The 26,737-nt window shown below is 41.4% G+C and overlaps 1 protein-coding gene across 7 annotated transcripts in view; it reads left to right on the top strand.

The window, feature by feature from the left end:
* SPATS2 (spermatogenesis associated serine rich 2) overlaps positions 1-21,728 on the top strand; it is a 197,271-nt gene extending 175,543 nt beyond the window's left edge. For all 7 annotated transcript variants that reach the window (XM_037846128.1, XM_037846132.1, XM_037846126.1 and 4 more), the window contains 5 exons: positions 3,843-3,901; positions 10,057-10,166; positions 12,874-12,976; positions 14,218-14,432; positions 16,981-21,728. In XM_037846128.1, coding sequence (XP_037702056.1) covers positions 3,843-3,901; positions 10,057-10,166; positions 12,874-12,976; positions 14,218-14,432; positions 16,981-17,292 — 799 coding nt within the window. In that variant the 3' untranslated portion in view covers positions 17,293-21,728. The remainder of the gene's footprint in view (positions 1-3,842; positions 3,902-10,056; positions 10,167-12,873; positions 12,977-14,217; positions 14,433-16,980) is intronic.
* Positions 21,729-26,737: the final 5,009 nt, after the last annotated feature.

The following is a 26,737-nucleotide window of genomic DNA, read 5'->3' as shown; positions in this document are numbered from 1 at the left end:
AAATTGGAACTCTTATTCATTGTTGGTGGGACTGTATAATGGTTCAGCCACTCTGGAAGTCAGTCTGGCAGTTCCTTAGAAAACTAGATATAGAGCTACCATTCGATACGGCGATTGCACTTCTCGGTATATACCCGGAAGATCGGAAAGCAGTGACACGAACAGATATCTGCACGCCAATGTTCATAGCAGCATTATTCACAATTGCCAAGAGATGGAAACAACCGAAATGTCCTTCAACAGATGAGTGGATAAATAAAATGTGGAATCTCGAAGACAGTTGTATAAAAATGTAGCTTATGAGGGGTGACAGTGGGATTGGGAAAGCCATAAGGACCACACTCTACTTTGTCTAGTTTATGGATGGATGAGCAGAAAAATAGGGGAAGGAAACAAACAGACAAAGGTACCCAGTGTTCTTTTTTACTTCAATTGCTCTTTTTCACTCTAATTATTATTCTTGTTATTTTTGTGTGTGTGCTAATGAAGGTGTCAGGGATTGATTTAGGTGATGAATGTACAACTATGTAATGGTAATGTAAACAATCGAAAGTACGATTTGTTTTGTATGACTGCATGGTATGTGAATATATCTCAATAAAATGAAGATAAAAAAATCAAGTACAAATTTTTTCTAAAAACATTATTGAGTAGTTTAGAGTATTATTCCTTGAAATAATTGGCTGTGGGGTTACCAGAGTTGTGTTTCCAATATAAAATTGTTTTCTAATGCAAGAACCTTGAACAAATGATAATTTAAAATATTTTGGTACCAAAGGATTACTGAAGAACTGAAATCAATAAGTTGTATGCTAAATTAATTAATTATAGGGCTTGCTTCAAATGATGCACACACAATATGTCATGGAGATATGACCAATAACACTGCAGGAGCTACTATTCTGAGCAACTAAATTACACAAATGCTGTGGAATATGCAAATGTTAAAGTGGTTACGAGTTCTGGGAGAGAACATCCAGACAGGTAGCAGTCTTTTCCCTTAGTAGCAGTGACCAGTCATCCAAAACCGTCATTCATGATTGAAGAAAGGATATAGAAATTCTCTACACTGTATAAGGACCAGGCTTAAAAAGACCTAGTGTCTTTCTTAGCAAGGTCCCGTTAATATTTAGCTGGATTTCATTAGATAGACCTGTTTTGGAAACCAGTATACCAGATGCTTATTATGGCTTATTTCCATTCAGGAAAGCCTTGAGAGAGTAGTTGCAAGCTTGTTGACCTTAGGTATTTGAGTTAGCAAGGTAACAGAACGGTTGGCAGTATGAATGAGCCTTTCATTACTTTCTGAGAGGACTCATTACTTGCAGTGATGGCATCTAAAAACTGTTACTTCAAACCACAGATATTTTTGAATCTCTTGGCAACAGATCCATAGTAGAACTACTGTTTATCTCCGGAACGAATGAAAAACTTTAGTTTAAGCTTCTTTGTTAGGAAGTTGAATTACAGTAAATGTTATTTTTAACTTAAAATTGCTTTTGCTGTTTATACTTATGCCTGACCTAATTTCTACTTTTGAACACTTCCCACCTTCTCTATTTGGTGACGCACTTATTTTCCCAACTTTTTACTATGAAACCTTTCAAAAATACAGAAAATTTGAGAGGACTATAGAACAATGATCAATGTGTGTTTGTACTTGTGTTTGGTGGAGCCATTTGGAAATTGTAAACATCATGACATGTCACCACTAAATGTGTTGGCAGGAATGATCTAAAATGACAATCTTTTATACAACTGTAATACATTATGTAATACACTTTTAATAAGAAAATTATTATGTATTAGCATTTATTCATTTTCGTATGTTAAAGTCTTGTGACTATTTAATGGAAATGTTCTTTTAAGAACATTCTGAGAAAATACATTCGTTGAGAAGATATTCCAAAAACCTCAGTTAACCAATAGATTTGTCTATTTAATGCTGGACTAATCACACAAGTCCCTTCAGTAGATGTTGTTTATAGATGACAACATAAATAGCAAACGAAAAGAAATAAAAGTACTTATTTCTCAATGTTTTTTGGCATGAAACTATACAGTATTTTTAATGGAGGGTTTGTGTGGTTCATGTACTGCCATGTGAGTCACTTTTTATAACCAAATGAGTCATCAAAAAACATATTTAATTTAAATGGATGCTACTCATTCTCACAGGAAAAAAATTCACAATGAAATAGATCATATCAACACAAAGAAGTCTGATTATGATAGTGTAGCAGTTTTTTCCTTTGCTGAGAAGTGTCATGTGACATTCTGCTTTTCATAAAGATTGTAGGCTGTAAAAAAGCTTACTTGTTTGCAGAAGTCTTCTAATGTTTTACAAATTTTTTGTCAGAGACGAAGAATTTGTCATCTAGTGGACACAGTTTCTGCATCTTAAGGTTATTCAGCAGCAGAAGAGAGGTAATATCAAAGCGTAGGCCCAGCAGCTCCTGTCACAGTGTGTATTAATTTTGCCTTTTAGGTATTCCAAAATGCTGCTTGAAAGTTGTTGGAGCCATTATTATTGCAATTTGGGAAATGTTTTCTTAGGAACGTATGGTTACCTCAAACCAATTGTTTCTTCTCTCTAGTCTGGTGCTTTTGGATTAATATGCCAACCAAATTAGAGTAGTTAATAACTTTATTAAGCTCATGCATGATTATCAAACCTTTGTTCTCTGGCACTTCCCTATAAAGGGTTTTGCTCCTTGAGAAAATGATCCTGCCTTATATTATTTTTTTTGTGTATCTCACACTGTAATCTCTATTGTAACTACTCTGCACTAATATAACTACATATTGAGCTACACTGAATTAGTTGTGTGTGTGTGTGTGTGTGTGTATACACTCATATTTGGTTGTTTTTATAACCAGAAGCAAGAGTGGAACTTTTATTGGCTCTATAGCTCTATTCCCATTCAAAAAGAGAACTCAGAATGAATTCTAAATTTGAAGAAAGTTGGCACATTTCATGTTTGAACAGGTATTAACATTTTAGGCTTTTGTTTCTGTTTGGTTTGAGTTTTGATTTTGCCACCACCAAGCTAAAGTGATATGGTAAGGAAAAGTATTTGCGTCCAAATGTGGGAAACTAGGGTAACCTACTATCTTCTTATACACCGAGGGAGTGGACTCTCCGATAAGAGGACATGGAAGATCTTTATATGCCTACAAACCATTTGAATTAGTAGTGGAGAAAACTCTAATTTCCCATTTAATGTCTCCTTTCTGTAAAAAGCCTTCCAGAAACCTTTGATTCCATATTTCTGAATTAAATGTTTATCAGAAACTAGCACAGTGTGTGTTTGTGTATATTTTTTGACTCTGCATTCCAAGAACTAAAGTGTCAGTGGACTTGATGCAACTGTGCTAAAACATTGATCCTAATCGTGGATAAATTTACTGTGCCAAGTCAGGGGATTGCCTGTGAAAATTCATTAGAAGCAAAGCTGTCAAATTTTCTAGACCAAAATATAAAATAAAAAAATATGTGAGGTACATGCTAATTTCCACAAGGACTTTTGCTTTAACAGAACTCACAAAAAATGTGATTTGTAACTTGTTACTGCCATCTACTGGTTCTCAGCTCTTGGAATTCTAACTACTGGTCTACTATAGAAATAAAAGAGAATTAGGTCTGTTTAATTTGTTGAAAATCCTTGACGTGTTCTTTGTTGAGAGTGACACATCAGAATTTTCATGTGGACCATACAGTGTTTACTTTGTAGTGTGCTTTTAGTGGACAAACTCATAAGTCTTTCTCCACTGTTAACAATGTGCTGTTTCTGTGTTTGAGTTTCTGATCAAACTTTTTTTCCTTTGCTGTCTTTCCCTAGTTTAATGGACCGGGAAGTGGCGTTGCTTGCTGAAATGGACAAAGTGAAAGCTGAAGCAAGTAAGAGTGATCTGTAATTAAAACTTCCCAAAATGTTTCCCGATAGTAGGTACCCGCCTCCCACGCCCCATAACAGAAGCTCAATGAAAATCCCATGATAAGAGTTTATATATTTAAACGATCTTGAGAAGCTGTACTGCACTGGCTTATGAATCCTTTCAAGCAATATTTCCAAATTTTACTATTTTAAACATGGAGTTCAGTGTTCAAGACACTGTATCATGTTGTCTGCCACTACCTTACTCTAGGAACCACAGCATCAATCTTAGAAAAATAAACTGTGCTGCAGGTGTCTTATTTTGCTGTAGGTGTTTTGTTTTGTTTTTTCCTCCAGTGATTAAACAGTTCCATTGGGTTTTTCTACTTGGGGGAAAAACTCTCTGGCAATAATCAGAGACAACTTCTATCAGGTTGCCTACAGTTGAATGTATACATTCCTATCAGTCCCATCAGAATCGTCCTTGTTTTCTTGGTTAGTGGAACAGTCTTCATTCAGTGTTTGTTTTCAGTGATTGAGGGAAAAGTCAGTGTTTTGAGGGACCAGGATACCATGATTGGGGATTCCTTGGAAGCTTATTAAACTAGTTCCTGCAGGAATAGAGTCTCAAAAATTTGGTAATTTCTGTTAGGTGTTTGTTAAAGACATACGACTACATGAAAAGAAGGGAATATCAACTGCAACTTGGACAATGGCATTGATTTAGGGCTTTTCCACAGCAAATTTTACCTTCATGCTTTGAATGCCTGGTTTATAACTAGGAAGGTTTTTTCTTTTAACCCACTCTCAAACTGTTAGGAATAGAAATGCTGGGTCAGGTCAAGATGATGAATCACAGTTACACTTGTGTCTGTGGTCATGGGCCAGAGGAGGCATCTTTGAAGCACTAAACTTCAAAGGATTTGATCCATCTTAACTTGAAATGTTGAATATACAGCAGAAATGTTATCCACTGTTATTCAGAGGTGAGATTTCATTTACAATAGTGGTATCCTGAAATTTATAAATTTAACAGTCTCAATCCATTCTTACACTTGTATATCCTCTTGTTGAAGGTGAAAAATTAAATTAGTAAGAAGATATAGTCCTTACTTTTCAGAAGATGCTTTTTAATAAAATCTTTTATAGAAAATTTCAAATATATTTAAAATAGAGAGCCTAATAAAATGAATCCTCATTACCCAGTTTCAACCAGTTATCAACTCATGACCAGTTCTATTTTATCAAATTCAGAGCTAGAGTTTTGGTTAACTTCATCAATTCTATATCTTTATCTCTTTTCTTCATGCTGAAAATCCTGATTCTCAGTGACACTATTGATTACTCACTTATCAATGCTATCAGGAAGGTGCTTCTTTTTCATTTTTACACATTATAAGTTTATTAAATAATTTGTATGTTCATAGTTCTTTACAGTTCATGGTTTTTCACATTTATTCACATACGATGTTCACTGGAGATAGGTTTTAAAATTTCTTTCATTTCATAGTTGAAGAAATTGATTGAAAAAGAGGTAAGTTGTCTGGTGTCCGGGTTATGTAATTATATCCTCTGAGTTACTTGATATTTGTAGAAATCTTTACTTCACAAATATTTTCTCCATTTTGAAGTCTTTAATTTTGTCTTAGAATCCTAGAATTCTAGAGTTGAGAGAAGCTGAAGTTGATACCAAATAGCAGATAGGTTTTATTTTGGGAATCAGACCAATAGATCATTTGTAAATGTTTGGGCCTTGGAGTTGAGAAACTTTTGTAAGCATTTTCCTAATTTATTGGGAAATAGTCCTGATAGAGTAACCATGCTTGATATAAGTATGAGCAACCCAAAGGACTGTACAGCAATCAGGCTAAGTAAACTTGCCAAAGGCATTCAGTTCTCTGTATTACCTGATGTAGCTCTTTGAAAATTCTGTTTTCCTAAGTGTCTTATATTGTAGAGTGTAGGGGACCTACTAATGAAAGGAGAACAGTAATCTAATAAGAACAGATAAGATATTGAGGGTAATCTTAATGATATGAGAATGCTCTGCAATGTTAATTTTCTTGGAGTGTGGTAGGAACATGTTGGAAGCAATGTAGTTATTTTAGGTTATTTGTTTTTCTTATTTCTTTGTTTTGTTTTGTTTGAAATGTTTTTTTTTTTATTTTTTTAATAAAGATTAAAAAATTATTTTTCTAACATAAATTTGGCTAATTTCTTAGTAGGTTATAGGATTCTATGTATATCAGTTAGGGATTGAGTTTGACTACTTGTAATGGAGTGACCTTAATAAATTTGACTTTATTTTTCTATCATGAAATGAAAAGTCCAGAGGTAAGCATTCCAGGGCTGGAAGGGCCTCTCCAGGATGATATTAGGGACCCAGGCTCTTCTATCCTTCTACCCAGGATTACTTAGAGTATGCTTGTGATCATAAGATAGCTCCAAAGGTTCCAGTTGAGGAGTGCAAAATGGTAGATGCCAACTGAGTAAGATGCCTTTAAAGAGCTTTTCTGTAAACTCTGCCCATGAGTTCTGCAAAGGAGCTTTCCCATAAACTATGTCCCATGAGTTCTGCTTATATTTCAATGTTCACACTTTATCACATGACCATCTTATCTGTAGCAAACCCAGGACATGTAGATTTTTTACCTAAGCACATTGGTAACTGTTGGGGATTGACTCCTGTCCCCCACAAAAGGCATGATCCAGTACCAACCCCTCGTGTGGGTGTGAACCCATTTGTAAATGAGACCTTTGAAGATATTATTAATTAAGGTGTGCCCAAACTGAATGAGGAAATTGGACACAGAGAAGCTACAGGGAGCAACCAGAAGCCACCGGAGGAGAAAGGAGAAGACATTGCCATGTGCATTGCAATGTGACAGAAAAGCCAAGGAACCCCAAAGATTGCCAGCCAGCCAGAAGATACAAACCATAGGAGGAAGCAAGCCTTTGGGCCTCTGAAACTGTGAGCCAATAAATTCTTATTGTTAAGCCAACCCATCGTATGGTATTTGTTTTAGCAGCTAGGAAAACTAAAACATTTTTTAATGGGTAGAAGTAGAAGTGGGTTGCTGCTATGACAAATACCTCAAAATGTGGAAACAGCTTTGGAATTGAGTGATGGGTAGAGACTGGAAGAATTTTGAGGTGCTTGATAGAGCAATTGCTTTGAAGAAAGTTCGTAGAAATATGGATGCTAACAGTACCTCCGATGAGGCCTTAGAAGGAAATGATGAATATGTTATTGGGATCTTAAGGAAAGGTGATTCTTGTTATAAATAGGCAGAGAACTTGATAAAATTGTGTTCTGATGTTGAGTGGAAGACAGAACTTGAAAGTGATGAACTTGGATATTTAGCTGAGGAGATTTCCAAGCTAAGTGTGGAAGATACAGCCTGGTTTCTCCTTGCAGCATATAGTAAAATACAAGAGGAAAGGAATAAGCTGAAAATTAAACTCATAAGCACAGGGAACCAGCAGATGATGATTTTGAAAATTCTCAGCCTTTCCAGATAGTGTGCTCTGAGACTAAGGCTAGAAGCAGCTCTATCAGGGACCTTCCTGAGCTTTGGGAAAGTAACTTCCCAGAGGACAGGGCTCCTTGTGAGGGTTTAACTGAAAAACCATGTCTGAACATGGACTCAGTCATCCACTTCAGTGGAAGTCAAAACTGGAAATGCAGTTATCCAGGAAGGATCTGTGGAAGGTTCTGTTGTCTGATGGTTTGGACCTGCTTGAACTGTGCACAAAGCTGACAAAGTTTTTACAAAATTTGTATGAGCAGAGCCACTGCTAGCCTGGACTGACAGGGACAGAGAAGGGATGAAACAAAAGAACAGAACCATGAAAGCTGAAGAGATCTACTCAGGCCAAAAAGTGGGCCCACCCATGTGTATGGGAAAGGCAGGTCTACCAGTCTGCTTGGAGGGGAAAGGCCATCTGCCCCTGTGCTTGAGGAGTTGGGCCTTGAGCCCCATTGTTCAGGGAGAGTCTGCCACCCCAATGCTTGGAAATAGTGGGGCTTGTTCCCAGGTGTTCACAGAGAGCCTGGCCACCATCCCAATGCTCAGAAAGGGTGGGGCCTATGCCCCAGTGTTTGGGGAGAGCCTAGCTACTGTGCAAGTACTTGGAAGGGGTGGAGCTGCTGCTCTATCAGGTTCAAGCTTCAGATGGCTCTCAGACCATAAGATCTAATGAAGTTTTCCCTGCTGGGTTTCAGATTTGTTTGGGATCCATGATCCCTGTGTTCCTTCCAATTTCCCCCTTTGGGAATGGAATGTTTATCCTATGTCTGTGCCACCGTTGTATATTGGAAGCAGATAACTTGTTTTTTGGTTTTCGCCAGTTCATCAGACAGAGGAATTTTGCCCCAGGGTGGTGGATCACATCCATGACCAATTTTGATGAGACTTCTTACTTAGGATTGTTACAGAAATGACTTAAGGCTTTTAGGAGGTTGTGATGGAATGAATGTCTTTTGCCTATGGAAGAACATGTCTTTTTGGGATCCAGAGGGTAGACTGTTGGGCATTGAATCATGTCCCCCACAAAAGGCATATTCAGGTACCAACTCCTAGTATGGCTATGAATCCATTTATAAATAGGACCTTTGAAGATATTATTATTTAAGGTGTACCCAAACTGAATGAGAGTGGGCCTTAATCCAATATGGCTGAGGTCCTTATAAACAAAGGAAATTGGGCACACAGAGAAGCCACAGAGAGCAGCCAGAAGCCCGAAGTCAATGGAACCCAGAAGAGAAAGGCAAAGACGCCACTATGTGCATTGCCACATGACAGGAAAACCAAGGAACCCCAAAGATTGCCAGCCAGCCAGAAGATAACAACCCCAAGCCTTCTGGCCTCTGCAATTGTGAGCCAATAAATTCCTGTTGCTAAGCCAACCCACTGTATGGTATTTGTTTTAGCAGCTAGCAAACGAAAACAATAACCAGCAATACTGGATTTCTGATAGTAAGGAAGAAGGGGAGAATGGATCTTTGGTCAAATAACAGTCTTTGCTACAGTCCACCCATTCAGCTTCACAACATTTTTCCCAAAAGAGAGAACATACTCCCCTTCTCTTGAATGGCAGCACCCCTAAAGTCTCATCTAGTTAATATATTTAGTTGAAAGTCTAGGACTTAGAGGTGATATTCAGATCATACAGGTCTGGATATGTCATTCTTGGTCTGGGGTCCCATAAACTAAAAGAAGAGTTAAATGTCCCCACTTCTGATATTACATAGAGAAAGAAGAGGATCATTATAGTAAAAATTTCCACTTGGAAAATTGGGAAACACACAGCAGTCACTGGACTCCAGCGCTAATCAAATTTTGCTGGGCAGAAATAGGAGAGTTCCTGCCCTTCATCTGCTTTCTGGATGGATTTCCTTTGCCCATTGTCCTTTGTGGCCTCTGGCTCTCTCCCTGGGGGATTCCCGATTATCTCTTTTCCTCCATGGTCATATCTGATTATACATCAGGGAGGATAGCAAAGAAGGTGCTTCTTAAAAGCCTGTAACAATCTAAATATCCATCATTAGGGAACTTGGTAAATAATTGTAGTATATCCGCACAGTAGACTACTAGGTAGCTGTTAAACAGAATGAGGGCAGTCCAGATGTATTACTGTGGAATGAACTTCAAGATATATTAAGTGATAAAAGCTAAGTTAAAGGAAGGAGAATGAATGAGGAAGGTGAAAAAAAGGATATGTATGTATGGATGTGTTACATATGCATAGAAAATATTTGGAAGTATATGTAAGAAACAGTTAATGGTGATTTCCTCTGGGGAGGGGACCACAAAGTCAGAAGTAGGAAGGATGCCTTTACTTTTCATTTTATACCCATTTATTCTAGATGAATGTTTTTTTTATCATGTGTGCCTTTTTCTGTTTCAATTTATATGCTTCTTGATAAGTTTTTTTTTTTACTGGGAAGAGGAGAAAGAAAAATGTCAAATAATTTATGATTCATAAGAAATGTTTACCATTTACCTGCCTTGAGACACCCTCCAGAAGATGGAAACAGGACCTTTGGTGTTTTCATTTTCCAGTGGGTAGGCAGCCAAACCTTTGACTCTCCAAATGCATACTGCAAGACTGCTAGTTCTTCTTTATCCTACTTAGCAGCAGCATAAGATTCTTATTCTTCCCTTTTCCTCTACAGTGGAAATTTTGCTCAGCCGACAAAAGAAAGCCGAACTTCTGAAGAAGATGACTGAGGTGGCTGTTCGAATGTCAGAGGAGCAATTGGTTGAGCTCAGAGCCGATATTAAAGTAAACTTCCTTCTTTTCTGCCTTTCTTCTTTCTCTGGGGGGACTAAACTAACAAATATCCATAATTCATGGCCATACTATTGAACTCATGATCTTCTCTTCCAAACCTGGCCCTCTTCCAGGTTCCCTTTCTCTGTAAATGTCCTGTCGTCTATCCAGTTGTCCAAGCTGGAAATCTTAGGAAATTTCTCCTTTTCCCACAATAAGTCTATCAGCAGACCCTGTCCATTTGACCTCCTGATCAATCTCAGATCTGACCTTTTCTCTTCATCTCCACCACTCTACTATAATCTCTTGCTTGGACTTCTGAGATAGCCTGTTAACTGATTCTACCCATCCACTTTGCCACTGCCCCACCCTCTGCACTCCTCCTTATCTGTTCCTCACACTACACGGACCTACTTAAAACTTTCCGTTGCTTTTAGGATAAGGATTAAAATTTTTAACATGGCCTGAAGGGCTCTGCATGGTCTGGCCCTAAACAATCACCTTCCTCATTTCACACCATGCCCCCCTTGTTCTCTGTACTCCAGCCATACTGGCTTTTCTTTTCCACAAATACGTCCTGTTCCCTGTTGATGGAGGGCCATTGCACATGCTTTTCCATGTGTCCAGAACACTGTTTACCCTCCCACCTCCCCCTAGTACACATAGTCATCTTTGAACTACTCATCCTTCCTGACTTCCCTATCATTATCCCCCTGTTCTGTGCTTTTATGGCATAGTTATAATTTTGTGTGTTAGATTATTTGACTTATCTCTCTAACCCATTAGATTGTGTACTTTGGAAAAAACTGCTGTATCCCCAGTATATCACAGTGCCTTGGCACATAGTAGGTGTTCAGGAAATAATGGTTGGTCAATTCTGATTTCATAGAGAAAAGTTAGCAGTTTGAGATGTTGATTATATTTATCTATTTATAAAGATTATTGGGTTCAACACTCATGCCTTTTAAATTCTTATATTGAAGAAGGTGTTCCCTTAGTAATCAAGCGTGGAAACCCAAGAGAGGTTGGGGTATTCATAGATGGTTGTGGACACTGGTGCTCTAAATATGAGCAGAGGGGACTAACCTTCTCTACTTCTCAGCCCTTAACCTCTTCTCTTTCAGAATATGTAAGATTTATTGCCATGTTTGAGAGGAACACTTGCTGCAGAGGCTATACAATGACGTTTGTAAAATAAAATCATAGATGGGAGGTCATCTTGGACCTACAAGTATCTTTGTTATCGTTCTGACCCAGTCTTTTACACAAACCTATGTTGTATTACTATCCTCTCACTCCTTCCCCTTAGACTATAAAGTTGGGGTGAAATAGTCCAACGATGCAAATTTTAAGTTACTGTTTTCTGGTTAACTAAAACTATATTAATACATTTTATAGAAAGTCTTTCACACACTGATGCCACTCAGTCTCATTCAACTATTGGGGAGAAGCCGGAAACCCCTTTGGAATTAGATTCTGGCTCTCATAGTCTTCATCTGTTCTCCTTCCCACGTGGCTGAAAAGCTGCTAGAAATATTTCTGCAGGCTGACTAAGGATCTGTTTCCACGTTTTTAGTGTACTGAAGTGGGTGCTGTGCAATTTAAATGTCTTTTATTTCCAGATCATTTTATTTCTGTCATTCCTCTTGTGTCTTTGGCTCAACAAACCCTAGAATTTGTTTCAGAATTCATCTCAGACTGATGTTACATGTCTCTGGGCTTTGTTACAAGAGTTTCATGTGCTTTCTTAAGCTACAATATACTCTAAATCTTTAGAGCTTGAAGGCTCAAAGGTAATTTTTATATCTCCTTTCCCTGTCAGTGCTTCTAGATGCATCCTCAGGATTCTGCTGCATTTGATTCTGCTCCTTGAAAATCCAATGTAAGATTAGACCACCCCTAGTTAAGAAGACTGCTTGAGGAGTTTATTCTCCTAAATTATATCTAGCCTTTAACTTTTCTTTCTCATCTCTTCTTTATCTGAAAAAATTATTCCAGGCTACCTTAGACATTGTCTATTGAAATAGACCCCTAGAAGTACTTTATTCCTGACATGTTTTTGGTCCCACAATTTCTATAGTATAGCTAATTTTGACCCAAGAGATTGGTTGCTTCTCAGCTCAGTCTGCTTAATAGGATTAAAATTACTTGCAGCATAAACTCTTCTTAGTTGCAAAGTTGACTTTTCATGTGAATGATTTTCCATCTTAAAAAGTTGTTCCTATTTCAAGGACTAATAAAACCTAGGTTATGAAGAAATGAAATGGGTTTCCTAAGGAAGTTCCTATTCAAGAACACCAAGCCCTCTATCTAAATAGGATTGTCATTGTAACTGACTATTCACCTACTTCTGAGCAGTTTTGCTGCCTCTGCTTCTTTCTAAAATAGGACAGTGTAGAGAATAGCCAACAGTAGAAAAATGGCTGTCTACTATAAATTCATCTCCGTTTTCCATTCTCTGCAGTTTCTCTTGATAATACCTAAAGGGTTGTGACCATCATGTAGCATTTCATAAAGTTCCCAAATAGACCTATCTTTGGGTCTTAAGAAAATAAGTGAATTTGATGGTTTACCCAGCATTGGTAATATGATAGCTATTTAGTAAACTTGGAAGCAATAAAAAGAAGTTAAATCATCTGTTTTATCTGTGCAGAGCAAGCCTTAGATTCCGTGTATAATGTTTATCTAACCTGGAGGCTTTTCTTTGCCCTTTCTCCAGCACTTTGTTAGTGAACGTAAATATGATGAAGATCTGGGACGAGTAGCCCGGTTCACCTGTGATGTAGAAACCCTAAAGAAGAGCATTGATTCGTTTGGACAAGGTGAGGTGGGAGAGTCTGTGTTCTGGAAGACGGTGATAAGAAGACCATCCTCTACTTATTAGAGACTGAAGTGCTGATTGGCTTCTTCTTCTTCAGTGCCTCTTACACTTTTGTTCATTTGTTTTTATGAAAAATAACCCTGGGATACTTAGGAAGTTAGTAACTGTAGGTGCTTTGAGCACTGAGGATGAGTTTTTTCCATCTCTCTAAAAGTGAAATCTTATTTTTTTATTATTTTCTGCTGAGTTGAGAGGTGTATGATTTATAGTGTACAGAGCCTGGGGCTCTGGAGTCAGACCAAGTTTGAATCCTTGACTCTGCACTAACCTCTTGGAACCTCATTTTATTCCTCTCCAAAATGGAGATAATGCTACCTGCTTTGCCTGACACCTAAAAGGCACTTACGTAGTACCATTAAAGGCTGGGTGGGGAGGTACCGCTAAGGTGAGAGTTTGTAGTGACACATTAGCCAAGCCCTGAGCTCAGCTCCTTTGTTCATTCTGTCTCAATATAAAAGTGAAATATGGAGCCTAAGGTAGTGATTGTGAGCTCATCATTAGTCCAGGCTTGAAGCCAAGAGAAAAAATCTGGGGGATAGTTTTAAACCACTAGATTCTGGTGAAATTTGAATTGAAAATATTAATATTTTTCCATTAAATTGGTATTTTGAATTTGGGATTTTTTTTTTTTCAGAATGAAAGAAACTTGGGAAGATAGATGTTTATTGTAAAGACCAGTTTTGTACATACGTAGCTAATTTTGATTATTCCTTGCATCTTGCAAATTTTTTAAAGAAGGATTTAAGGAAGTTTTAATTTATTTACCTTTTTCTTTCTTTGCAAAATCTGTACTTTAGAATTCTCCTTGCCTGGGAAATTGAACATATGGCCCATACTATTGTTCCCAGCCTTAGTCAGCTGCTAGAGCGTAGCCAGAAGTTTAGATAGTAGGAAATGCCAAGAAGTCATTAGTCAGTGGGGGGACGGGTAACTTTGATCTCAAAACTGTTCTCCTGTTTCTAGAATTCCTTTACCGAAGCAGTGGGGATTTGGAGGCAGAGGAGAAAGAAGGCAGAGGGACATTTTCCTTCCTATTATCCCTTTTTTAGGCTTTTCTTTATGATAATTCTAGCAGACAATTCTTTATCTTAATAGCTCATTGTGAACTGGACAAAGAGGAAAAGCCTTACCCATCATGCTCTTTCATCATTTGATCACATATTCCTCATATTTCTTTTTCAGTGTCCCATCCAAAGAACAGCTATTCAACCAGATCCCGTTGCAGCTCAGTTACATCTGTGTCCTTGAACAGCCCAAGTGATGCCTCTGCTGCTTCCTCTTCCACCTGTGCCTCTGCTCCCAGCCTTATAAGTGCTAATAAGAAAAACTCTGCACCAGGAGAGACTCCTGCAGCCATAGCAAACTCCAGTGGCCGGCCCTATCAGCCTCATCGGGAGGTAACCTAGCTTCCACACTGAGCCAGTTAGGAAGAAAAGCCACCAGATTGTCAAAGTTTAAATGCTGATAGTCCAGCATATTACCTGCCTTTTTTTTTTTTTTTTTATTTCCTTTCCACACTGCTTTTGAATCCTGCCAGCCTCAGTTCTTGAAAAAGCATTTGGTGTATATGTTCCAGACCACCAGCCAGTTCAGGTTTCCTGTTGCCAAGAGCTGCTGACTTTCTTATGTTGGCAGTGATCCTAGCTGTTGTAGGTAGTTTTGCCTGGTAATTAGTCACACTGGGAGTCATGCACCCATCTCAAGGTAGACAAGCACCACAAGTGGCAGGTTCACCAGAGTGCATCCAAAAGCAGCAGCTCCCTAGAAGAACAGGGTGGAATATATCACAAAGAAAGAGTAAACCTGGTGGGGGTGGCTGGCAAACACTAGAAAGTTGAGGAGCAATCCATTGTTTCTTTTCCTTTCTTTGAAGAACTACTACTAGAGCATTTCATGGCATTGCTGTTAGGAACTCTTCAGACCTGATATAACTTTGGAATTGGGGAACAAATATAAAATCCCCTATCATAAGCTTTCTGGGTTGTAATGTGAAAGATAGACTGAATGGCACAGTACCATGATTTAATCTAAGGTTTATGATATATAGCAAAGCAGACCATGATGTTTATTATTCCAGATGTGAATTATCTTTACAAATGGCTTATGATCTGCAAAGTTCAGAGGTGATAAGATACTTAACCAAACTGAGAGCTTGAATGTATATTTTCTTTGTTCTTTCTTCCTTGTTAGCTTTCTTGTGCCCAGCATTAGTTTTTTTTTTTTTTTTTTTTTTTTTTTTCATTGTTCTTCTACATTTTTTATTTGGCAGTGTAAAGGCTTTTTTTCCTCACCTTCACTTTTTTTTTTTTTTTTTTTTTTTTAATCATCATTTTATTGAGATATATTCACATACCACGCAGTCATACAAAACAAATTGTACTTTCGATTGTTTACAGTACCATTACATAGTTGTACATTCATCACCTAAATCAATCCCTGACACCTTCATTAGCACACACACAAAAATAACAAGAATAATAATTAGAGTGAAAAAGAGCAATTGAAGTAAAAAAGAACACTAGGTACCTTTGTCTGTTTGTTTGCTTCCCCTACTTTTCTACACATCGATCCATAAACTAGACAAAGTGGAGTTTGGTCCTTATGGCATTCCCAATCCCACTGTCACCCCTCATAAGCTACATTTTTATACAACTGTCTTCGAGATTCATGGGTTCTGGGTTGTAGTTTAATAGTTTCAGGTATCCACCACCAGCTACCCCAATTCTTTAGAACCTAAAAAAGGTTGTCTAAAGTGTGCGTAAGAGTGCCCACCAGAGTGATCTCTCGGCTCGTTTTGGAATCTCTCTGCCACTGAAGCTTATTTCATTTCCTTTCACATCCCCCTTTTGGTCAAGAAGATGTTCTCCATCCCACGATGCCGGGTCTGCATTCCTCCCCGGGAGTCATATTCCACGTTGCCAGGGAGATTCACTTCCCTGGGTGTCTGATCCCACGTAGGGGGGAGGGCAGTGATTTCACCTTTCAAGTTGGCTTAGCCAGAGAGAGAGGGCCACATCTGAGCAACAAAGAGGCATTCAGGAGGAGACTCTTAGGCACAAATACAGGGAGGCCTAGCCTCTCCTTTGCAGCAACCGTCTTCCCAAGGGTAAAACTTATGGTAGAGGGCTCAACCCATCAAACCACCAGTCCCCTATGTCTGTGGTCATGTTAGCAACCATGGAGGTGGGGTAGGCGAATACCCCTGCATTCTCCACAGGCTCCTCAAGGGGGCACTACATCTTTTTTTTTTTTTTCCTTGTTTGTCTTTTTTCTTTTTTTCTTTTTTTTTTTTTAACTTTCCCTTCTTTTTTCAAATCAACTGTATGAAAAAAAAAGTTAAAAAGAAAACAAACATACAATAAAAGAACATTTCAAAGAGACCATAACAAGGGAGTAAGAAAAAGACAACTAACCTAAGATAACTGCTTAACTTCCAACATGTTCCTACTTTACCCCAAGAAAGTTACATAATATAGCAACATTTCAGTGAACTTGTTCCTACTACATCCATCAGAAATTAACAGACCATAGTCATTTCTGGGCATCCCCAGAACGTTAAATAGCTTATCTGTTCTTCTTGGATTCTTGTTCCCCCTTCCTTAATTGCTCTCTACTGCTAGTTCCCCTACATTCTACATTATAAACATTATAAACCATTTGTTTTACATTTTTCAAAGTTTTTTTTAAAAAAAAAGTGCACTCCTTTTCAGTGGAGGAGAGCCTAGGGATAAAGTTGGGAAAAGATTGGTGAAGGATTGATTAATTCTGAAGTGGTGGATAGGTTAAACTGGTTGGCAGAATTCTATCTGTGAATCTTGAAAGATGACTAAGTCCCATGCATGGGATAAACAATTATGCTTTCAGAATACTCCTATAAGCTGAACTGGAACAGACAGAGTACCATAATGCCAGAGTGCTCTGAACATTGTATTCTTTTATCCTTAGGCATTGCCGGGGAACAGACGAGGAGGACAAGGCTACAGGCCACAAGGCCAAAAGTCCAACAACCCCATGAACCAAGGGCGACATGACAGTGTGGGTCGTTACAGAAATAGCTCATGGTATTCATCTAGTTCCAGGTATCAGAGTGCTCCACTCCAGGCACCAGGAAACATAAGTGAGCAGGGCCAGGCTCACTCTGCAGGGACCAGTGGAACTGGAGCCAGCATGGAGCCTAGCCAGGCCAAGCCCTCATTCAAAAAGGGGCTCCCCCAGCGCAAACCCAGGACCGCTCAGCCTGAAGCCATGAACTCTTGAGGGAAATTCAAATTGACTCCACTCTTCTATCCCACACAATTCAACTTGATAACTGGACTTTAGAAGACGTATAGTTAGATTTAATAACAAAAAGAAGTTTATGCATATCACTTTTTGTGCCATTCTAAATATTTTTGATCTTCTCATTTCCTCCTTAACCTTTTTAAAGGGGAAGCTGTCTTTTCCCATGACCTTTCCCAGTGAAAAGGTGATTCTGATTGGCCATTTCCACCAGGAATGAGAGATAACTGTTGCCAGGTTTCCCAAGAGTAAGCAGCGCTCTTCCCAGTGCATCAGGCCTTTCAGTTGCCCAAAGAGGCCTTACTGAGCAACTCCCCACTGTTTAGGCTGTCTCTGAGGGAAGTGGATCAGAGCTACCCTGTTGCCTTTTCAGTCTAGGCAGAAGCCAGAAATGCCTGCCAGGTTCCCTCTAGACAGTGTGACTAGGAAAGACAGTGAGGGGACTGTGCTCTGGATTAGCCAGAAAAGGGAAAATTTAATTGGTGAAAAAGAGAGAACTCTAGGAAACATTTGAGAATTTGCCTCTACTCTCAAAATGTTTTTTGAGAGAGATTTGACACTCAATTTGAGATTTGACACTCAAATCAGGGTTTCAGTCCCCAACTTGGCACTGTAGCTTAACCTGCAGTTTCATCAGAATGCCCAAAGCCTGGTTTCCTATTATCTTAGACTGCAGACCAGAGAAGTCTATGGGAAGGTAGCATTTAATTAAACAACAACAAAAAAATTTCTCTGTTTAAATGTTTGGAGATTTTTTTCTTTTCCCTCTTCCCTGAATTCTGTTCTTATCCTGAACTAAATTTATAGCAAAATAATTAGTGTTAATCTAAGGTGTTACCCATCAAAAAATTGCTGCAGTCTTTATAGTTAAATGAATAAAAACACTGCATAAATGTTCCCACATTTGTTTCATGGCAGCAAGTGATTTCATTTCATTATCTGTTTTTCTTTGGGCCTCATGGGGTAGAAGTCACTTGGACAGCTTGTTCTGGGCTTAAATGAGGGTGTCTGATTCCCAAGTCATTTGTCTGCTGGTTAGCGTCAAAACCAAATTAAAATGTGAAAGGCAAGACGAGCAAATGCAGCTGTTCCTTGTGGGAAAGGATTGTAGGACTTTCCAAAGGAGAGCTTACCAATTTCGAAAAACCACAGCTGCCAGCAGCTCTCCCGGGCAACCAAAGGTTATATGGGCACCCTCTTCCCCACTCCCTGTCCCTTGACAGGAGTGGTGAGTGTAACAATATAATTGGGCTTCTGTATGTAGCAGGTGGCATTGGTGCCAGACCCCTTCACCCCACACCTGCCTCCAGCATCTATGATTTAATAACAGCAGAGCTTTTTCTTTCTCCATCTTATGTTTTCCCAAGGCTGAAGCCCAGACTGTAAGTGGCAGCCATGCAGAACTTAGCTGCCTCAGGGCTTCCCCTGGCTCTTTGACTGAAGCTGAGCTGCCAGGGTTCAGGTTTGCTGAACATATTGAGTGTGTGTGTGCACGTGTTTGTCGTGCAGTAAAGAAAACACTAGTTAAAGAATCCTGGGAAGCCACTTTCCAAGGGGCTGATAACCTCACTTTGAGGAATTTGTCCAGTACCACCATCAGTCTTCTGGGTGCCAGGGAAAAAAGCTAACCTATCTTTTGTAGGAAATCCAGAGACAGAAATGACCTTGAAGGATTATGTGGTCTATCCCTATAAACAGGGAAGACTGTATGTAACCCAGCCAGCCAAATGGGAACCCACATGTTTATCAAAACCTCCTTAAAGTTGGAATTAAAATCCCCTTATAGAAAAATACTTGAAGATTTTTTCCTATGCCACAAAAAGTTTAAAAATTCTGAAGTTTTTTTTTTTTTGCATTTTTTAAATTACAAAAGTAGTATTTAAAATATTAAATAATACAGAAATGTGAAAACAGAAAGGAAAAGTTTTTCACTTTCCCATTCCACTCCTCAAGGGTACCACTGTTAATAATTTGGCATACATCCTAGACCTTTTTAAAAGTATATAGGTGCCTATATGCATGGATTTTTTAAAAATATTGTTTCATGCTTTCTGTAATTTTAAAAAATTTAATATGCTGAAGTCCTCATTCATATAGGAGCTCATGCAGATATTCTACTCCTAAATTTGCCAGTTTGACTTTTCTTCAGTGAAAAGAAGTTAGGAGTTAGGTTTACCTAAGTCTGAATTTTGCAACATGTTCCTTGCTCTCCATAATATCTCTGGGTTTCCCAAAGCCCAAAGATGCCCTACCTAACCATCATTCACTCTTTCTTTTTCTATTTCCCTTTACAGACAAATAAATGCCTTGACCTTCCCCAATCTAGACATTGAACTGGGACTTCTGTTGCTTAGTCCTGTCAATTAATTATTTGCCACTTGAGAGGTAAATTTAAATTAACATGGCTTCGTTATGAACATCAAGTATTTCCTAGACCCTTAATTTGTGGCAATTTTTAAATCTCACTTTTTAGAAAAAGTAATACAGAGTATTGTTTGTTTAATATAAATGGCTACATGGTGGAAAGTAAAAATCCCTCCTTTACCTTGTTCCAATCCCCCCAAACAATCATTGGTAAGTTTCTTGTATATCTTTCCAGAAATTTTCTAAACCAAAACAAGCAAATACAGTTTTTCTTTATTTTACATAAATGGAAATCATATTATGCGTACTCTTATACAACTTGCTTTTTTCACTTCTGTTTGTAGAACTAGGTGGTGGTGGTAGGGTTGTTTGTTTTTAAGAAAAAGCAGTATATACAAATGGTAAAATGTCCAAAGAGTTCAAAAGAATATATGATGAAAAGTAATCCTCCATTCCACTCTGGACCTTTGCCTCCTCCCCAGAAGCAACTACTGTTAAGTTTCTTCTGAAGATTCTCTATCCTTGTACAAGTATAGATGAGAAATGTATACTGCTTGGACCTCCTTCCATGTCGATAAATATAAATGTACCTTACTCTTTCTGTAGTTGCAAGTTATTCCTTTGTATAGATTTATCATAATTAGTTTAACAAGTATCTAATGATCATTTTCAGCTTTTTGCTAGTACAAGTAGTGTTGCAATGAGCATTCCATAATACATGTATCATTCCACACTGTGAGGGTGTAATCTTTTAGATTAATTCCTAGTAGTGGAATTGCTAAGTAAACGTGGAATTGCTGGGTCATATAAATATGGATTAAGTTCTCTTAAAGCTGCATGGATTTACACTGTCTCATCAACAGTGTTTGGTAGTGCTTTGTACAGCCTTTGAGCTGGAAGTTTGGGAGAGAAAGATAACTAAAACACAGGACATACAGGAAAAAGTCATATAAGTTAATACTGTTGCTTGAAAGATCCAGGCAGTCCCTTGTGAGTGAAGTGAAGGAAGCATCGCTTTAAGGGCAGGGTCCTCTGCCTGACCCATGGCCGATGGCTGATCAGGCATTTGTTCAGTGGTTTATAGATACGGTCATCTCATAATTGCAGAATCCCAAACCAGAGTACAATCTGGTGAGTATGAATGTGTGTATGGGAGAAAATGGGATAAAAGGTTTTAGGTTGGTTGTGGTCTGGAAAACCCAGGGTGCATGATTGTCAATCTGTGAACTAACCTACATTCTTGAGGGGGTCATTAGGGTAATGACTTGTCCCTGGAAATCCTGCCATTTGACTGGATGAAATGAAGGTCTGCCTTTCTGGTGTATAGGGGTCACCCCACTCTATTGTCCCACCTGCTGAAGATTGGTATCTCTATGACAGTTGATTTCATGAAAAGGAAGAAACAGGTGTCCAAAATGGCACATGTTTGAAGATCACCAACTGATACAGGGAACTATTTTATCACTTTTCTCCAGTGAGTTCAGGGTACTGGCCCAGTAATGCTGCTAACCAGCACAATATACATTAAAATTAATGAAGCTTGATTCTTGGTTGTTTTAGCCATAGGGGCACATTCTTTTGTTCAGACATTTATTGAGGCATCTACTGTGTGCTAGGCACTATGCTAAATCCTGAGGTGAATTAAAATGGGAGACTGTTCTAGCTCTTTCCTCAAGGAGCTCTTCTTAAACCTTTAAAAGCTCTGTCTTGTGGCCAGGCAATATGGTAGAGTGCAAGGACCCTGGGCTTTTGAGACAGATTTGACTTCCAGCTTCACAACCTTGGTAGCTGTGTGACTGACTGACCTTGGACAAATAACATCTTTGAACCTCTTCCTGAACTGTACAATGGAGGGGCATGAGGAGGTATCTAACCAGAGGCTGCAGAATACCCCAAGTGTCTAAGCTAATCTTTGATAAGTTGACTGTTCTCTCACCATAACTCCTTGCTTTTCTGTCTCCTTCTGTGTTACAGTGTATGTAAAAAAGACTTCCCCTATCTCCTGCCATACTGATTTATTAACCAAAAAATAAATGCAAAACTTCAGTAATCCTAATCTCCCTGTAGCTTTTCTCCTCTAAGTACCTATTGCTCCAGTCTGGTCAGCTCCACGCCCCCCTTGTCTCTCTACCAGGCCTGCCAGAAGAATGCACCCTCATCCCCAGTTTCAGAGCCATCTGGGTAGGGCAGGCCTGATGCTGATGGAGCTGACCTCAGTAAACACAGTCACCACAGCAGCAGCATGCAGGAGTGAAGCTGGGGCCAGGGCTACCCAGGGGAAAGCCAGGGAACATTATTTCCATACAGGTGATGAGAGAGTTTATCTGCTTTGATGCGCCTGTACCAAGAAGTAGGAAATGCTATCTGAAGATTTTTCTAGGTGAGGAAACTTGCCTATCATCACCACCAGCACAACTGTTCTCCTGCCCTCCCGTCCCTTCACTGCTGTCAAAACAGCAGGAGCAAATACCACCCACTCTGATTCCTCAGAGAAAATTCAGGTCTCCTTTTTATGCCTGTCTTCAACTTAACCCAGTTAGGGTTTCTTTATAACTTGATTTCAAACAAAGTTGGTTTTTGGTGCTGCTAGAACACACAGATTGAGAGAATGAGAAGATTTCTTCAGAGGCCAGGCACACTCCCTTCCCTTCCCTCCTGGGAGGAGGGACCTGCTTTTCACTGTGGGTGCCAAAGTCACCTGCAGTATCTTCATGGAGTCATGTTCAGAGTCACTGTTCTCAGGGGGCACTCACTCCAGACCAGTGTCTGACCACCTACCAAAATGGCCTTGCTGCTCCCTTTGATCAGGCTGTTATCAAAGGACAGGACAAAGCACCCCACCAGCATGGTGCAGTGATGATTTGTTGTCCACCTTGTCCAGTCTTGGTTCAGACCTAGCTTCAAGGCCTAGTTCTTCCATTTACTAGCCATGAAACATATAACTTCGTTCAGTCTCAGTTTCTTCATCTGTAAATAAAACCATGTACCTCCCAGGATTCCCTTGTGTGAAAGTTTATTGTGAACTACTCATACTCCAGCAAGGATCCTCCATTACAAGAAAAGGAACTAGCCTAAAATTAGACAGCCAAGCGGTGGCCGGTTACTGGAGGCCTTGAATTATTCCCAGAAGTTTTGTTTTGGTTCAAATGGGAAACCTTCAGTGAGGCTTCATCCTGTGCTCATTTCCACTGGTCCCAGCACCCAGAGCTGGGGTAAGTGCTGGAGGGTGAGGTGGGACCGGACTTTTAATAAACTTCACTACCACTTACTAAGCTTCCAGTTGGCTGCCATTTACCTTACAGCATTATCTCATTTAATTCAGCAGTCGTTTGAGAAAGATGCGTTGTACAAACAAGGGAACTGATACTCTGAGAGATTAAGTCGCCCCTGCCCAAGGTCACTCACCTGGTCCATGGCAGAGCTAAAATTTGAACCCACACCTGTCCGACTTAAAAGCCCATGATTTTCCCATCACACAACACAGCGTTAGAAGCAGAGCCTGGCCTCTGGTGGAATCGGCAGGGAAAGCCAGCCTGGGCGCCTCCAGGAAGGAGGGCGGAGGGAGTGGGAAGAGAGGAGGGCACCTGGGCTCTGTTCCTCGACAGCCACCTGTTCTCACCCCGGCACACAGCGTCTGACTCTGCCCCCACGCTGTGCTTTGTGGGGAGGGAGGGGCTTTTTCCATCTTTTGTGTCTTGAGGGTTTTTTTTTTCTCCTGCTTTGCTCTTCCCTTCTCTTCACTCCTTGTTCCTTTTTGTAGATAATACTCCCACAGGCCTCCCACAGTAGCTCCAAAATGCAGCCTCCTGAGTTTCTTCTTGTTGACAAAGGCTTTGAGCTGTCTCTGAACAGGGCTCCCCCTCAACCTTCCCCTCCCTGTGACTCCCCACCGTGGCCTGAATGAGTCAGGAATTGGGGAGAGGGAAGAGGAAAAGGAGGTAACAGAGGAGGCCAGTAGTCCCCAACTTCCCAGTACCTTATTCAACTTTCATCTTGTCCCCAACCCCCATTTTAGTGTCTCCTAACCCTGGGCGACTGCCCTTGTGTATGTATGTGCTGTGGTGGGGGCGGGAGTTGGTGAAGAAGGAGGCAGGAAATTAATCACTAAGCACTAAAGGAACCTATATAAACAAGTCAGGCCTGGCAGGAATTTCTGAGGGACTAGGTGAAGCTGAGGAGGGAGGAGAGTGGGCTGGGAGCCTACCCCTGCACTCACCTAAATGGAAAGAACTCCTTGCCTCAGGCTATAGAGGAAAGGGTGCCTGCAGCCCCACACTGTAAACATATTCGCACTAATTCTTTGAAGGGCAACCAGGGATAGGGTTTAAAGGCCGAACAGACTGCTGTTTTCACTCAGATGAGAAGAGTGATCATAATATTCAATAAATGCTGATGTATTTTCTTTTCTTGGAAGTGGAGACCAGGGCACCAAAACATGCCCCAGACCTTGTGTCTGGAGCAGCTGGAAGAAGCAGTACATCTTGGATAAGGTACTTAACCTTGTCACCTCGATTTTCTCACCTGTAAATTGGCACTTACAACAGTAACTATCTCAGAGTTATCATGAAGTGTAATGGGATAATCCAAGGAAAGCACTTAGCATGGTGCCTGGCACAAAGTTAAAGCTCAGTAATGTAAGCTATTGTAATTCCTTGGGGCACCGCCCCCCCACACACACACACACACACAGTCCATCCTACCTCCTGCTCACCCTGACCCAAAGGGTCTGGTTTGGTTTAATGCCCCCAAACCAGCCCAGACAGGTGAGCTGGAAGCCTTGGGGCTTACAGGAGTAACTCTTTAAGACTTCCTGGACATGATACACAACCCCAGATGACTGGTCGCCTGTGTGGCCACACAGCTAGCTAGCCTGAGGTTCCTTCTGGGACATCCTAGCAGGAGACAGCTATGCTGAAGTGGGGCAAATCCTGATCCTGGGGTTGGGAGGTTGTTGGGGTTGGAACTTTATTTCCTTGAGCAAGTCACCTCTCTCTCTGCCTCAGTTTCCTCATTTGTAAAATGGAGTGTAAAAGTAGCATCTACCCTATTTCACAGAGCCCCTATGAGACTCAAAATCAGATATTAGTAAACGTTTACATCCTGCAAGTATCAGACAGTTCTAGGTCTTTTATACGTTTACTCATTTAATCCTCACAGCAACCCTTTGAGACGGTTATTATTCTCACTCCCATTCACAGATGAGACAACTGAGTCAGGGCAAAGTTTAAAGACTTGCCTTAAAAAAATCACACAGAGCTGTATTCAAACGTAGGAAGCCTGGTCCCCAAGTCGGTGGGTTCTTTTAACCACAAGCCATCCCATCTCTTAAACTGAGCTGACTCCTAATCTGCACCCTCTCCTTTGTAGAAGGCTGGAATGTCGCCTGGAAGGGAGCACTAGAGGAGGGTGCTGCTTTGCAATCCAGGACCCATCCAGGGTTGTGGGGAGGGATGGGATGGGGGAAGCATGATCTGCGTACTCCTCAGGGTCATTCCCGGTCCTGGGAGCCAGATTCTAGGATCCGGAGTACTGGGAGAGGGGGCGCTCCTTCGTTTTCTCTCCAAAGCACCAGCTCATTTAAATACAGGTGTCTGGACCATTGGCCCTCGTCGCTGATGAGGGTGGGTGGATAGAGCGACACTCCTCTTTCCGATGCTGGTGACTGTGGGCGTGTCTTTTCAAGGGTAGGGGTGCTGCGCCTCCCGCTTCACCCGCTCGGGAACAAATTGCTGTTTTGGCCTCGGCGGCTCTGCTGGGCGCGGGCGGCAGCGGCGCTCGCTGGCAAATCGTGGGAGGGAGGAGGAGCGGCGCTGGCAGCGCGGGGCTGGGGGACGGACCCCGAGCAGGAGACGAGTCAGAGATGGCAGACCCGGGCCCCGCTCCAGCTCCGCCCGGCCCGGCCCCTCCTCCCCACTCCCTCGCTGTGGGGAGAGGGAGGAGGGTTCCTCCAGCCATCCCTGAGCAGCTCCCCTTCCAGCATAGAACCCAGTTCTCCAGCATTGGGTGGGGGCGGGGACAGGGCTCGGCCTTTCTCCCTCCCCTCTTGCAAGGACCCACATGCACAAGGTTAGGAAGTTCTTGCCACTGTCTGACCTCTACCTGTCACCAGCATTTGCAACCCAACCCTCCAGCGGGGCCTGAGAGAGGCAAAAGGTGACAAATACTTGAGAAAAATATAAGGAAGAGACAAGGGCCCAGGGCGCTCCTACTCTCCCTCCTTTCCATCTCCCCGGCGCACACAAGGGGAGTCTGAACCCTTCTCCCCGGGCTACCCACCTGCCAATTCTATGACAGCTACTGCCTGCAGCGGCATCTCCCTAGTAACAGCTCGATCCATTTTCCAGAAGGTCAGGTTGAGGCTAAGGAAGACTTAAATACCCAGAAACTGTGTCCAACACCGCCCCCCCACCCCCACCCCGCGCCACATCTTTTACACTCCCGCGTTGCAGTTGGAGCCCCTCCAGGGGGAGGGAGGAGTAATCCCCAATCTTCCCAATCACCCGGCCAACCACTTCCACTTCCACCATGTTGCCCAGTCTCCCTTTCTTATTACATTTCCCCTCGGGAAAAGCATCCTCTACAACCTACGTCTCCCGTCCCGAGTCTTTCTCCGGTCCCTCCCGGGGAGGAGAGGCCGCTAGAAGGCTCTTTGAGAACCTCCAGGCGGCAGAGCAAGACATCGCTCCACTGCCGCTGAGTCAGCCGGAGCAGGACCAGGCGCTTGCTCATCTTGCTCCAAGGGGCAGGCGGGGCGGCTGGGTTCGCCCGGGCGGCCCGCGTGGCGGAGAAGAGGAGGCCGTCGCTTCCCCTGCCCCCACCGAGGTCCCGAGGGGAGGGGTATCCCTCGGCGGGAGGCCTGTCCCTTTAAGGAGGCGGCCCTGACTGGGTGTGCCCCGTCTCCATGGTTACCCCGGTGCTGGCGGCAGGCGCGGGAGGTAGGGAGACTGCCGCTTCTCCCCGACAGACGGAGGGAACTGCGGGGACCCTACGCCGAGCGGAGCCCAAGCGGGAGCCGACCCGCAGCCGAAACGGAAAGCGCTGCCGCGGTTGGGAAGTGCGG

The sequence above is a fragment of the Choloepus didactylus genome, chromosome 8 (genome assembly GCF_015220235.1).
Source record: "Choloepus didactylus isolate mChoDid1 chromosome 8, mChoDid1.pri, whole genome shotgun sequence".
NCBI classification, from domain to species: Eukaryota; Metazoa; Chordata; class Mammalia; order Pilosa; family Megalonychidae; genus Choloepus; species Choloepus didactylus.
Note: the sequence above shows the minus strand (reverse complement) of the source record. Positions and strands in the feature narration are given on the sequence as shown.